Source organism: Apteryx rowi, unplaced genomic scaffold, assembly GCF_003343035.1.
Source record: "Apteryx rowi isolate R43461 unplaced genomic scaffold, aptRow1 scaffold_699, whole genome shotgun sequence".
NCBI classification, from domain to species: domain Eukaryota; kingdom Metazoa; phylum Chordata; class Aves; order Apterygiformes; family Apterygidae; genus Apteryx; species Apteryx rowi.
Genome location: NW_020450981.1, coordinates 68,317 through 81,511, shown reverse-complemented (window position 1 = coordinate 81,511; position 13,195 = coordinate 68,317). Strand labels below are relative to the sequence as shown.

At 54.8% G+C, this 13,195-nt stretch overlaps 1 protein-coding gene across 5 annotated transcripts in view; it reads right to left on the bottom strand.

Moving 5' to 3' along the window:
* The window catches only part of COL18A1 (collagen type XVIII alpha 1 chain), a 71,045-nt gene that overhangs the window by 19,403 nt on the left and 38,447 nt on the right, over positions 1-13,195 (bottom strand). For 2 of the 5 annotated variants that reach the window (XM_026086505.1, XM_026086507.1), the window contains one exon: positions 2,615-3,159. In XM_026086505.1, coding sequence (XP_025942290.1) covers positions 2,615-3,159 — 545 coding nt within the window. Of the gene's footprint in view, positions 1-2,614; positions 3,160-11,030; positions 11,089-11,985; positions 12,276-13,195 lie in introns of those variants that run through there. The other 3 variants (XM_026086506.1, XM_026086508.1, XM_026086504.1) reach the window with 3 other exon arrangements.

Genomic DNA, 13,195 nt, shown 5'->3' with positions numbered 1-13,195 from the left:
GGATAAGAGGACTATGTTCAAGTACCAGACTGAACCCAACGGTTTCCATGAAGTATGAGAGTTATCCTGGGCATCATGGGGCAAGGCTGCAACCCTCATCCCACCTCAGGTCCTCCCCATTGCTTAGGGACGAACACAGCACGCTGCCCCTCACCTTCCCAGGGCTTCTCCCGGGCCAGGCTGCAGAGTTGGGAGATGGCCTGGCCATCTGATCGCCACAGGGAGGTGCAGAGCAAACCACCCTGCCGGGGACCGCCCGGCCCACAATGGAGATTGTGCTCGCAAATGAGCTTGCAGAAGAAAGATATCTGCCCGTGGAACGTCCTTCTTGTGCTCTCTCTCTCTGGATGAGACACCTAAAATAATATTTGGACTCGCTTGAAAGCACAGCACACCACGTCCGGGAAAGAGATCTGTGCTCGGGAAACACGATTTAATTAAGAAAACAAAAGCGAGAGGCTGTTACGAGCCCAGCAATGCTGGCTGCAAGCAGCAAGGCCTGACTAACACTCTCGCAGCAGCTTCAGGCAATAACCACGTGGCTCTGCCTTGCCTTTCAAGCACCCAGTATCACACTCCTATTTGCATCTGCTCAGCGAACAAACAGCCCCATGGACATGTTTCTGCAACCGCGCTTCCTGAAAACAGTCTGCCCCCAAGGAAGTTGCCTGGCATCCCATTGCTTTGTAGCAGGATCAGGCAGGCTTGCTCTTCCGACAGCATTGGGGCAAGGCTTTTCAGAAAGCATGCTCAGCCAGAACGGCCCCTTTCACCAAAAACGCTACTTTGGAAAGTCTTCTGGGATGTAAATCCCTACTGGAATGCAGTTAGGGCTACAGAACTAGCCCACAAGCAAGCGCTCCCCGGGTGGGTTTTGAGCCTCCTCCAGCTACCCGACCCTGGTGACCAGCTCTAATCAAATCCTCTCCTTTCTGCCAAGCACCAGTATCAAACCTAGCTGCCTCTCAGCCCATGCTTTGATAAACGCAACACTTAAGGTTTGCTTTTCCGGTCCCAGGGTTCACAGGAAGCTTCAGAAATAACCCAGTTCCAGCCCTGAACCGAAACATCCCCTTGAGGGATAGTTATAAGGACCCAGCAGCCCGGATAAAGGGGGCAGCCAACATTCTTGGTACCATCGGTCTTATCTTGCATTCAGCTGCAATCGAATCCTCCTGCCGGACCATGGCTGAGACCCAATTAACAGTAACCTCCTTTTTATCTGCCATCACAATGGCCTCTGCATTGCCTGCAGACTTCACCCTTCCAGGTTTTATCCCATTGCCTTCACCACTGATAAAACCACTAAGGCATCTCCAGAGGAAGAACAGATCCCAGGGAGACCCTGCCAGAAGCGGTCAAACTGCCCATTAGCAGCTCTATTTGTGATTTGTCCGGGGGCCAGGTTTTAATCAGCTCTACACCCTGTTAGTTCCAGATAATGTAAGTTTGTGTTGGTTTGTAATGGAACAAATGCTGGGAGTGGGTATTTTGTGTGCTCGCTTGCTCACAACCTTCCTCCCAGACCCACCATGTGTTAGAAATGCATGGGTGTTTGCCCTTTGCTCTGGGCTATTTCTCTGCATTTGCCTTCCAAACCAGGCAGATGTTGTACCAAACCCCTTCCAATATGGGAGCAAAGCATTTCTCTGTGTCAATGGCCTGACCCTCCTGGCAGGTTAAAGAGTGAAAGATTGCTCTCCAGACCCTTCAGAAGCCAGTGCCACACTGAGACAGTAATCCTGGTCCCCAGCCCATCAATGATTAACCCTTTCCTGAGGAAACTTTCTGCAGCCGCCCTCCCTGACCTCCCTGGTTTAACTGAGTCAGAACTGCAACGGTTCTGGTCGTTGGTCAAGACAATGTTTAAGCTAAGAAATGCACTTTGCAAAGCCCAGCAACCATGGGAAATGCATAGCTCCCCACAACAGAGTTTCTCTCACTGGGCAAAATATATTCAACCCAAGAAAAAGTCATAGAGGAGTCTTGAATTTTACTCTCCTTAAGCATTGTAGGGGGATTTCCATGTTGGTTCAAGTGTGGTGCATTTTCCACACACTTTCCATAAATCTTATCTAAAACATAACTCATTCTTAAATCACGGATTCAGCTATCACCTTCTCTGCCTGCTCTCAAAAGTCTTCCTGCAGATACCATCCAAAGTCGGCCAGCAAAGATATGCCCCAGCCCAAACATTTTTTCCAGCTAAGAGACATATTTTACCAGCCAAATCAACAGGCATCAAAGGAGATGGGTATTTTTAGCAAAGTGGAGATTCAAACAGACTCTTTGTGCTATCCCCCATGTTTGCTCTACCAGTGGCTGGAGAAGGTACAGGCAATGGTGACTGCAGCCATGCAACCCCAACGCCTCCTGCCAGCCTGCCTTGCAATCTTTGCCTTGGAAAGACCCAAGAAAATAAAGTTTATTGCATCATAAACCATCATGCCCTCCCCAGGCTTCCTTGGGAATGAACACAAGAGATTGAACATTCACTGGTTTATCCTCTGGGTACAGAGGCTTAGTTAAATCAGCACAGCCTGGTGTCACATCCCTCCAGTCTCAAACAGGTTTTCCCTCAGATATGCTGATTTGGGGCGATATGAAGCCTTACCTGGTATTTATCCGGGTCAGCTCCTCCAGCCTGAGCAACGAAGAGCCCAGAACCATCTTCCAGCTCCATGTCATCTGGGGAGCGCTCGAAGYGGACCCGCTCGTGCTCCTCGCAGTCCAGGTAGAGGACAACTTCATCCTCCTCCACACTGATGGCAAAGCGTGTCCACCGGTTCAGCAGGGTGGGCACGGTGAAGGTGGCCGCTGCATAGGAGCTCTGGGAGTCTGGCTCTGTGTAGTAGAAGATGATCTGCTGCTTACCCGCCCGCAGGTCCGAGAGCTTGACGCCCACATAGATGATGCTCTGCGAGGAGTCCGTGATAGCAAAGAGCACACCAGCCCGGGGGGTGGTGGGCTGGATGTGGAACAGGAGAGAAAAGTCCCGGTAAAAGGGGCTGGGCAGGTGGTACCGGGCCACCTGGCCTGTGTTGGCACTGGGTCCAAAGACATAGCCTGGGTTGTTGTCGGGGCCGTAAATTTTGAGGATCTCCTCTGGTGGGGGGTCTCCGATCAGCTCCAGGAGGCTGACCTCAGTGCTCAAATTCTCTGCAAGAGAAGAGAAAGAGAATGGTCACAACCAGCTTGGTGGTGCCACACACCCTCACCCGGCCATCCCTCAGCAGGTCTCCTCTCTCCCAGTGTCCTCAGTATTTCAGCTTGCCAGCTCACCCACTGGACAAGGGCTGCAGACCAGTTACAGGAGTTTCTGGACCAGAGAGCATCACCTCTGGGGGGACAACTCAAGGCCTTCTTCTGCCCACACCAGGCAACATGCTCCCCTAATGCCGCCTCCTTATGGGACCTGCTTTTGCAGCTCCACAGAGATGCGAGAGAGAAGGGAACTGCCAGACCCAAGATCAGAGATGTGATGCCATGATGAACTCTGTTTTACGTATCAGCTGCTGAACCCAAAAACTCCATCTGGCCAAAGGAAACATTTCATTCAACTAATCATTTCATTTTCACACTCTTTCAAGCCTTTCAAACCAATTAAATAACAGCTTTTCTTTTCTTTTTTTCTTTTTTATCTTTTTTTTTTCTTGTCACTGAGGTGACACCAATGCTCATCATCCCTAAAGAAACATTTTGATATTTTCCCCCTGCAGCTAAATCCATTCCCGACTTCAGCCCCATTCCCTGGACAGCTTTGACCCTGCGCTCTCCAGATGATGCTTTTCAGTAATTTCCTCTGCTCTACCTCCCCAGGGCTCATCGGCTCAGCTGAGCCACACCACCGGCTGGCTTCCAAAGCTAGTTGATGACAGGCAGGGATTTTCCCCAAGGAGCAAGGGGAATTTTTACATGTGGGAATGGGAGGAGGAGAGCAGACTCAGGTCTCCCGAGGGCTGTAGCCAAATTGCAGCCCTTCCTGGGCCTGCTGGACAATCCTGCCTCTGCATAGACTGGTGTCATGGCTCCTTGCCAGCCTCTGCCTGCATCAGTTCGGAAGTGACACAAGCAGCACATACGTCCAGTCAGGCTGGGAGTGAACCTGGGGAACATGATGCCTCGGGAGAGCCTGTGCATCATAATGGAAGAGAACAGCAGTGGGATGATCCCGGGGGATAGGGGAGGGAATTGGCATCTTCCCATGCTCCCACAAATATGCTGCATGGCCTGTTGCTGTATTTTTTGGCAGGTTCAAGCCCATAACATGAGTTTCCTGGAGTTCCAGCATGGCTCATTCATGAGGATGCTATTAAAAACAGTGGAGGCTAAGTTCCTAATCAGCCAGGGGCTACAAACAAACCTGAGGCAGGTCAAACAGCAGGACTTGCTTCTCCCTTCACCCTCTCTCCCAGCACTGCCCAGCCGTTGGCAAGGAAGATGCCCTTGCACCAGCATCCCCCCAGTCACCGGTCGCCCCCAGTCTTGGGGGCTTCTTTACACAAGCAGCTAGTAAACAGACTTTGCGGAGATTTGGGGGTTGGATGGAAAATGCAAATTCCTCTTGCAAGGAGGCTAGAAAGCCCTGCTGTAGCCCTCCCTTGATCCCGCTGTGTTGGACAGCTCTTCCCCGACCATGAATGTGGTGCCAGGCCAGCAGGAGGGTGACAGTACAGTGCGGACAGCCTGTTAGCCACCCAGCTGCAGGCATTGGGGTCCCCGAGCCAGGTGTGCAGTGCTGCAGACTCCCCAAGGGAGCCGTGCTCCCTGAGCATCTCCTGTTACAGAATTTGTGCGTGCCCATATGGGCCTGTGGAGCAAGAGAACATGCATGGCCCCAGCTCTCGTCCAGCCCAGAGGCATCCAGGCACTAGGAGGCAACTAGAGCACTAGGAGGCAACCGGGCCCCCTGCTCCTGCCTGCAGAGCTGCGAGGAAGTGTGTTGCACATGTGCCTATGCCTGCTCCTGGGGTCACAGTGACCCTCATGTGAGCCTGTCCCTGTGGCAGGCTCCGGACTGTGCAGCTGCGGAAGAGCTTGCAAGTCACCCTTGCTGGGAATAAATCACAGCCTTCCCACTAGCAAGCCTCCCATTGCACTGCCTGGGAAAGCATCTCAGATTGACATTCCCCATCTCTGCCTAGTCAGCTTCCCAGATGATCTCAATTTTAAGATCAGCTCCTTTTCTTACTCTTTTTCTCAAGGCACTTTGGGGAGTTCTGGTCAGAACGGTCTCTCCTACCAGGCGCAGCTGAACATCTGGCCATGCAAGTCAGCCCTCTGTATGTAAACTCCTGTTGTTTTGGCAGCACGCACATCCTCATCGCCCACACAACGGGTGCTGGATTCCTCCTTTCTTATGTCAACCTCTCGGGCTGGTGCCAACTGGGTTGTTCTACTCTGGTGTTTTTTAACTCCAGATTTCCCAGGAGCAAGGAAACCCATCAACTCTTCCTGCATGTATGCTGCCCTGCGATCAGCATAGTCCCCATCTCAGGCTTACAGCTAGTTTTCTTCCCAAGGTCATTGCCTCTTCTGGAAAGGAGCAGTCCAACTGGGCGTATATGAACCCAGAAACTGGAGAGAGGTCAAGACCTGGACCTAATGCAGCCTCACCAGTTGGGAAGTTTGGTGTGGATTTCAGCCCCCCCATCCCAAGCTGGGAACATGAGAAGCCTCTGGGAAGAGCTGAGAAAATTCAGTGCCCCCCCACATCTTCCCTGCTCTTTAGCATGAAAAGTGAGGGGGCTTTCAGAGCAGAGGTGTGCTGAACCCAGTGAGAACCAGTCATGCAGTGGTACAGGAGGCCAGGAACCTACACACTGCTCCGGATCCAAGCATTTTCCTCTAGAGTTCTTAAATTTTAAGAAGAAATTAGCCCAACCCTGCCCAACCCAGAAGGGAAACATGTCTTTGGGGATGGTGGGAGGAGACAAAAACCTTGGTGCCTCTTCCAAAGCCTGGAGGTACCTGCACAGCTGGCTGGTGCCCACCCAGCACACGCAGAGCATCCCCACCCTTCCACGGCTGCTGAGCCACCAAGGCCGGGGCTCGCCCCATGACGAAGTGGGAGGGACGCTAGAAACACTGTGGATTAGGGATTAGTGGTGGTGGGGGGAGGGTCTCCTTTCCAGAAAATAAAAGGTTCAGTTCCTCCAATCCTCTCCTCCTGAACTCACTGTTTTGAAACCGTTCCGTATCCACCCTGCTACCTCAAATCTCCCACAGGTTATCAATGATTTACTCCAAAATTGGTACCCCAAAATTGAGCACCCAGGTGTGAGGAAACCTCCTTCCTCATCTTGCATCCAGCCCCTCCCTCTCGTACATCCTGCAATGAGATTGGGCTTCCCTAGGGGAGCATCCCCATCCTGCTCCATGGGGAAGGACCCCAGTGCTTCCCTGCAGCCCCTATCCCTTAAACACAGCACGCACAGAGACACCACGCAAGCTGCCGCTGCTAAGAAACCCCCTGCTCCCACCGAGCTCTTCACTGTCCCAATGACACAAGCCACCCCTGTGGCACGCAGAAGGGAACACCAGCCAAGCTAGCCCTATGAGAGGCTGCGGGGATGCCAGGATGAAGTTTATCTTGGGTTGGAGGAAGCCAAATTCAGAACAGCTTTAAGCTAAGAGGAAATCAGAGCTTCCTCCCAGGGGTCTGTGCAGGCTCGGATGGGTGTAAGAGCAATCGCTGCGACTTCTGCATCCGGACAACCTATCCTCTGCCTTTGAGGCTCAGTGGGGAAGGCTGAAAGAGGCTTTTGTTAGCAATGCAATTTTCAATCATGTTTTCCTTAGTGTTTTAACTGGCTCAGGGATCTCCCTGCCTCTCCAAATGTACCACTTGTTCCCTGGCTTGGAGTTGGACCTGGGTGACAATACAAGGAGGCTTCTCAAAGAAAATGGGGTTGCATCTTTCCCATGCACAACATGCAAACAAATCTACAGCCAGAGATGCAAAGCTGGATGGAGCCTGGGGAGCAGGCAATAATGGGACACCCCTTCAAATGGACGCCCCCTTACAAACAGAAACGCTCCTAACAAGTACCAGATCCCAGAGGCATAATGATCCCAACCCAATTTGCTGAAAAGCTGCACTAACAGGAGATTTCTGCGTGCAGCAGAGCCAAAACTTGCCTCCTGCACACATTCAGAGAGCAGTCAGCTGTCCTGCTGCATGACCCCTAGCCAGCTCGAGTACGGTGGGAGAGAAACACATGGGTCTGCGAGCTGCTGCTTCGCAAGGGCCCAAGATCCCTCAAATCAAAACTCTGTGCTCTTTCCAGCAAAAGAGATAAGGAGAACAACCAACCTCAGCAAGCAGCACTGGGAAGGTCAGTGGAGGACCACTGTCCCTATCACATGCACGAGACCACAGCTCAGAGCTGCCCTGGGCTCCGYATTGAGTGTCCTGTTGCCCCATATAACTTGGCTTTCCCCCACACACAGCTGCCAAGGACCAGGATATCCCTGCTCAAATGCCTGGCCCCATCCCCCTTGCCTGCCCCCCACAGCCCCCTTGGGTGCCCTACCACCCCCACTGCAAAGCGAGGGGTGCCAGAGCCTGCGGGAAAGGGCTCCACAGAGCGGAGCTGTTCCCTGAGCCATGCAGGGACACCTCTGGGTCCCGTCCCATGGGGGGAAAGGATGCTATGTCGCGGCAACAGCCTCATGCCGGCCAGACGCCTCTGAGCAGCCCGCTGCTGAGCACGCTGGGGCTGCGCCAGCACACCAGGACGCACGCCTGGGTGCGCCTGCCGCTGGAGGGTGGGGATGGGCCCTCTGCCAGTGAGAAATCCTCATCCAGGCCTGAACGCGAGATTTTCCAGCACTGTTGACTACAATACGATATTGTACTCTCGCCTCTAGCAGCTGGAAGTGTTACAAGAACAAATACCAGCAAGAAATGAGATACGGCGCAGCTATTTTGCCCGTGAGCTGGTGCCATTATCCGAGGGCTGACTTGCTGCAAGTTCCTGACTTGCTGAAACTCCCAGCTGTGCATGGGAGAAAACCCACCCCCAGCCCCTTTTTAAACCAGAGCCCTTCAGGCCATAGCACCCCTTTATTGCCTTTTCTGAACGGCTCCCGGAGCCTCACGGAAAGCAACACAGCCCAAATATCCCACTCACATCAGTCGCCCTTGTCCCCATGGCAAACCACCAGCACCTGCCCCAGACCACAAGAAACACCTCCAGGGTTCTCCAGCCTGGACCTTGTCGCAGCCAGCACAAACCTAAGGGGTTGCTGGATGCTGCAGTGCTTTTTGGTGGAGCTAGCATGGCCTTTTCCAGTGGTGTCTCAATGTGGGAAGGAGCTGGGCTGTGGCAGTGGGGTGACTGCAGAGCTGGCACCCAAGAGAAGGCAAAGCCCTTTAGCAGTAGGGATATCTGCAGGACATGCAGCAGCTGCTTCACTGCAGGAATGTCTCTAGCCAAGATGCCTGGATCAGGTGTCAGGATAAGGCACCCTGTGCCACATCCCTCGGCCTTTGGCTAAAGCACATCACTTATTTCCCTAGAGGAACCTGGGAACTGAGCACTCACCTCAGTCTTCAGCAAACCCTCCCCAGTGATGGTTCCCGGCTCTGAGCTGCCAGCCCTTGGAAGGCACCGGCCCAAGACAGATCTCCCCTTGCATGCTGGACATGGAGAGTGCAGAACCTTCACCAGGCCCCAGAGATGCTCTGACCTGCTGTCCTGCTGCTCCACATCCTTCTTGTCTTCACCCCAAGCATATCAGCTCCCACTGGGATTGCAGAGGGACCCACACAAGMAGGAGTAGATACCTCTCAACCCAAGCCACTCTGGTCCACCATCGCACCTTGAATCCCTCAGAACCACATAGTGAGTGCACTACAGCCCCCGCATTCACTGCCCAGCCCCATTTCCTCGAGACAGCTGACAGCCGCCAAGTCTTGACGGGCCACTTGGATTCTTTGCTGCCGACTGTCTGGGAACTCAAGGCGAGTGTTTTGGCGACCCTCTCACATCACCCTGAGGGACAGCCAGCGAACAGTACTGCTTTAACACTGAGGGTAGAGGGGTCAGAGCCCATGAGAGTCATCCTCCCTCCATGTGTGCATCCCTTGTTTGCCAGTCTCTGCTAATCACCTCTCTGAAGGCAGYGGGTGTCTTTCAAGACAGCCTCAAGGCCATTTCTGGCTTGGCACCCCCAGGATTTCACCCAGGGGGGTCCAGGGTCTGGTGCGGGAACACAGCCGCATTCAGAAGTTCATCCCGGCATGTCAGCGATAGGACATTGGAAGGGAGAAATGCACAGGGAGAGTGGCAGAGAGAGGTCAGGCACAGCAAGATGCCTCCCCCCAAACTTTCAAGAGAGATGCTCTACATCCATTAAATAAGGAGGTTCCAGGCCCCTCTGAACACAACGGCTGGTCCAGCTATGCACCATTCAGAGCTGGACTATCATGCCAACAGCCAAGAGTCAGTGTGGTGGGTGTTAACACAGATGTCCTGGGAGAACAAAGAATGACACATCTGGTGGAAAATGAAGGTAATACCTACCACCCCGATGCCTTTCCTGCCCTATTTCCCCAGCACGTTCTCCTTTCTTCACAAACTTCATTTCTGCTCTGACACCTAGACGCACATTTCTATTGCTCTGAAGAACATCCTCAGTCTGTCTTTCCCTTTATTTTCTCCCCTTTGAAGGGGGGCATTTTAGTTTATCTGAGTGATGCAAGGGTCGAAACCACCCAACAATGAAAGCTGGACACAAAATGCCTCTCCTGCCTTCCAAACAGAGGGGATCAAACATTAGCCACGTGTAAATCATTAACCCCGAGGCAAAGGTGCTTGGGCAGCTCGGAGAGAAAGGAGCAAACATGTGCATGTGCATGCAGGGTCACAGCCCCCACCCCAGCCCACAGGGGAGCAACACTCCAGCGCTTCCTTCAGCATTCACTGAAGGTCACCTTGAAGCATCCCCACTGCCATGGCCACTCTGCAGTCAGACCRAGCCAGCCCCAAATGCTGAAGCAATCAGGTGGGCACAGGGAAGAGCCCAGTGCAAGGAGACAGACCCCTGAGCTTGGCTGTGGGGAGGCAAGAGCTGTCCCCAGCCCCATGCCCAGGGGGGAGCTCACCGGAGCAAACCAAGCCCAGTTCTGCAAATGCCCTGCTCCAGGAGGACAGGAGACTCGGTACACTGCGAACCACTGCTCTCCTGCTCCTTGGACCTCCAGACAGCCGATAGCTCAAGTCACAGTTAGGAACAGCACTGTGATGGGCAATGGTGTCTACAAACTGGCCCTGGACACAGGCATGGACATAACCCTGCCATGTGCGCTCAAGGGGCATCTCATCATGGCCACAGGGACATTGCCTCTTAGCCTGGCCACTGAATTTTGCAGGAGCTGCAACAGCCCAAGGACAGGACAGGGATGCTTGGCCTTGGGGAGGGAGCCAAAAACCAACAGCAGTAGCTACGTGGAAGAGTTGAGGCTGGATGAAAAGAGATTTTGGACAGGGGTCTCAGCAGCATCTCATAGCGACAAGGGAAAAGCATCTCCTGTTGCTTTCCGATTGGTACCAGCTACCTGGCAGCACTGCAGCCCTGCAAATCGCAGGGTGGTTTTCCCCCAAATCAGGGTCAGTTGCCCTCTCCTGTCACGCAGCCAAGGCTGTGCATCTGCCCTGCCACTGCGTGAAGGAACCGGGGGCAAGCCAGCCCCAAGCCACATCTATAGGGAGATGACCCCCTCCCCACCAAATTGCCCACTGCAATGCTGCCTCCAACGTCCCAAGGCCGGGATGAGGAATGGGGTGAGAGAGGACAGACGCGAGAGGCTAAAGTGGCTCCCAGCTCCTAACCTGCTGGCCAGGCACTGAAGCCAGGTCTGCCTGGGGGCACAGCTCTGTCTGATGGACAGGTACCTGCCATGCCATGAGCTCCGACCCGTACCCAGGAGAGCAGAGCCCTGAGAAAGGAGTAGGCTCCAAAAAAAGAAAGGGTGCGTAACAGACATATACCCCAAAACACCCTGAAAACATAGGGTGCCTTACCTGGTGGAGTTTGGGGAGGAGGAGACACACACAAAAAGAGATTACCCAGCCACATTACCTGCAGAAACATTAATAAAGACACAAGAATACCCTCCGTCCTCCGCAGGGAGAGAGTCACACGGGAGAGGCAGGTGCCCAGCGGCCAAGTGCATCCAGCACAGGTCTCTCACGGCCTCACAGAAGCCCTGGCATGGCGGGGGAGTTATGGGGACAGAAGCGTTACACCCAGGGACCAGGAGCAAGCACAGAAACCACTCCAAGTAGCGGTGACACCGGGATTTAAGCAGCCCCTCCCACTCATGCAAAGCAGCCCGAATTTCCGCCTCGCTGCCGTGGCTGAGATAATTTGGCAATCTGAAATGTTTGGTGCCCAAGGTGGTACAGTAGGGCAGGCGGGCTGGGAAGGGCAGGCAACGACCAGCCTCTGGCGTCAGTCCGGGAAAGAAGGAAGCAAACCCTGCGCTGTTACTACTATAAAGTCGCAGAGTGGAGGTTAGTAAATCAAACTCGAGAGGATCAGAGTTATCAGCAGGAGGAAAGTCCACATCATTAGTTGCATTCACGTTAGGAGCAGAAGGGCTCCAGCTGCCATTTACACCGGCTAGCGCTAGCCCCCAGCGGCCAGCAGGTCGTCCAGTGCCTTGCAACAGTTGGCTGCTGCTGCTACGTTTCGGGCTCCGGTCACCTGGAGGGGTGGCACTTAGAGCAGCATGAGGCAGCCCAAAGGCAGCGGAGGGTCGCCTGTCTCGCGTGCTGGCGCGAGGGGACAGCTCCGGGTGGTCTGCAGAATGTGGCGTAGCTGATGCTCCATCTCGGGCCCGGGAAGGCGCTACGCGGGCTGGCTGTGCTTTGGGGCTGGCAAGGCTTCCTAAGCCCTCTCCTGAGAAGGGCTCCTGGGGAGGTACCACCTGCTCGTGGGCACCGTCACCTGGTGAGAAAGGGAAAGGAGCACTACCTGGACGGGGTGCCACCGGCCTCTGCAAGGACACCCGAGTCCCCTTCCGTTTGCCAAGCGACTCTGTTGGCTCGGGGAGCACCAGCTCGGGTCCTGCTGTCGTCAGAAGGTGGGGGCCTTTGGTGGAGCTGCTGGTCGTGTCCTGGCTGCGGGCAGGTGCCGTGCCGATGGGAGGAGCGGCCGTCGAAGCAATGCTTGTTGGCGGTCGTACCGTGCTCTCCGGCATCCCCGTGACGTTCCCGTCCCCCTGCTCGAGCCCGCTGTGGGTGCCTTCAGCCACACGCGGGAGCTCCGTGCTGGCAACACTCTCGTTGCCCGTGGGCACTGCTGCGCTGGGACCCGGCTCCCAGCCCTGCAGGCTGGTGACRTCCCCCGACCCCTCCTCGTCCTGCGCCGTCATCTGCGGGGACACGCTCAGCCGGGGAGCTGCCGGAGAGGAGAGCGGCTCCGTCGCCAGCTCAGATGCAGCGGTTCTCCCTTCGGGTGCTACGGATGTCCCCGTGACTTTTGAGCCACCCCAAAGCCAGTTCAGGAGCTGTGCTTCGGAGAAGCAGCAGCAAGTCAGAAAGAGTAAAAATCCCAGGCAGCATGGGGCTGGAGCCATTTGGAGGAGAGAAAAACAAGCCCCCTTGCTTTGGAAAGAAAAACAGAGGGGACCGGGGTAAAAAAAGGAAGGGCAAACCAGAAGTTTTGCCCCAGACGGACGCCCGGAGTGCTCACATCGATCTCTCCTCCCCAGCTCTCCGTGCACAATCCTTCAAACAGGAGCAGCCGGGAGGAGTGGCTCCGCTGGGCCGGCTGAGTCAAGCCCTCCTCTCCCAACCGCTGGCCTCCCTCGTTCAACACCCCCTGCACCAGGCACATCCCACCCAGGCGACATGGGGTCTAAGGCCAGGGACCCACCTGACCCCCCCCAGGGATGTCTCTCAGCCACGCCAGCCGGTGCACTAGCCTCCTCGCACCCTCTCTCATGCACCCTGCACTGCACCAGCCAGCTGCTGCTTCCAGCTTTTAACTCCTTCCTACCCAAAACGTCCTGGAGACCTCCTTTCTCCCCCTCACAGCTCTAGTTAAATGACTGACATTGAAAAGCCATCTCACGTATGCAAGGGGTCATGCGCTGCTTGAGGACACAGTTTCCATTGCATTGCCCAGCTTGGGGCAGCCTGCAGAAACCAAGGCTGCCGCGGGCAAGGCTGCTCCCCTGCAC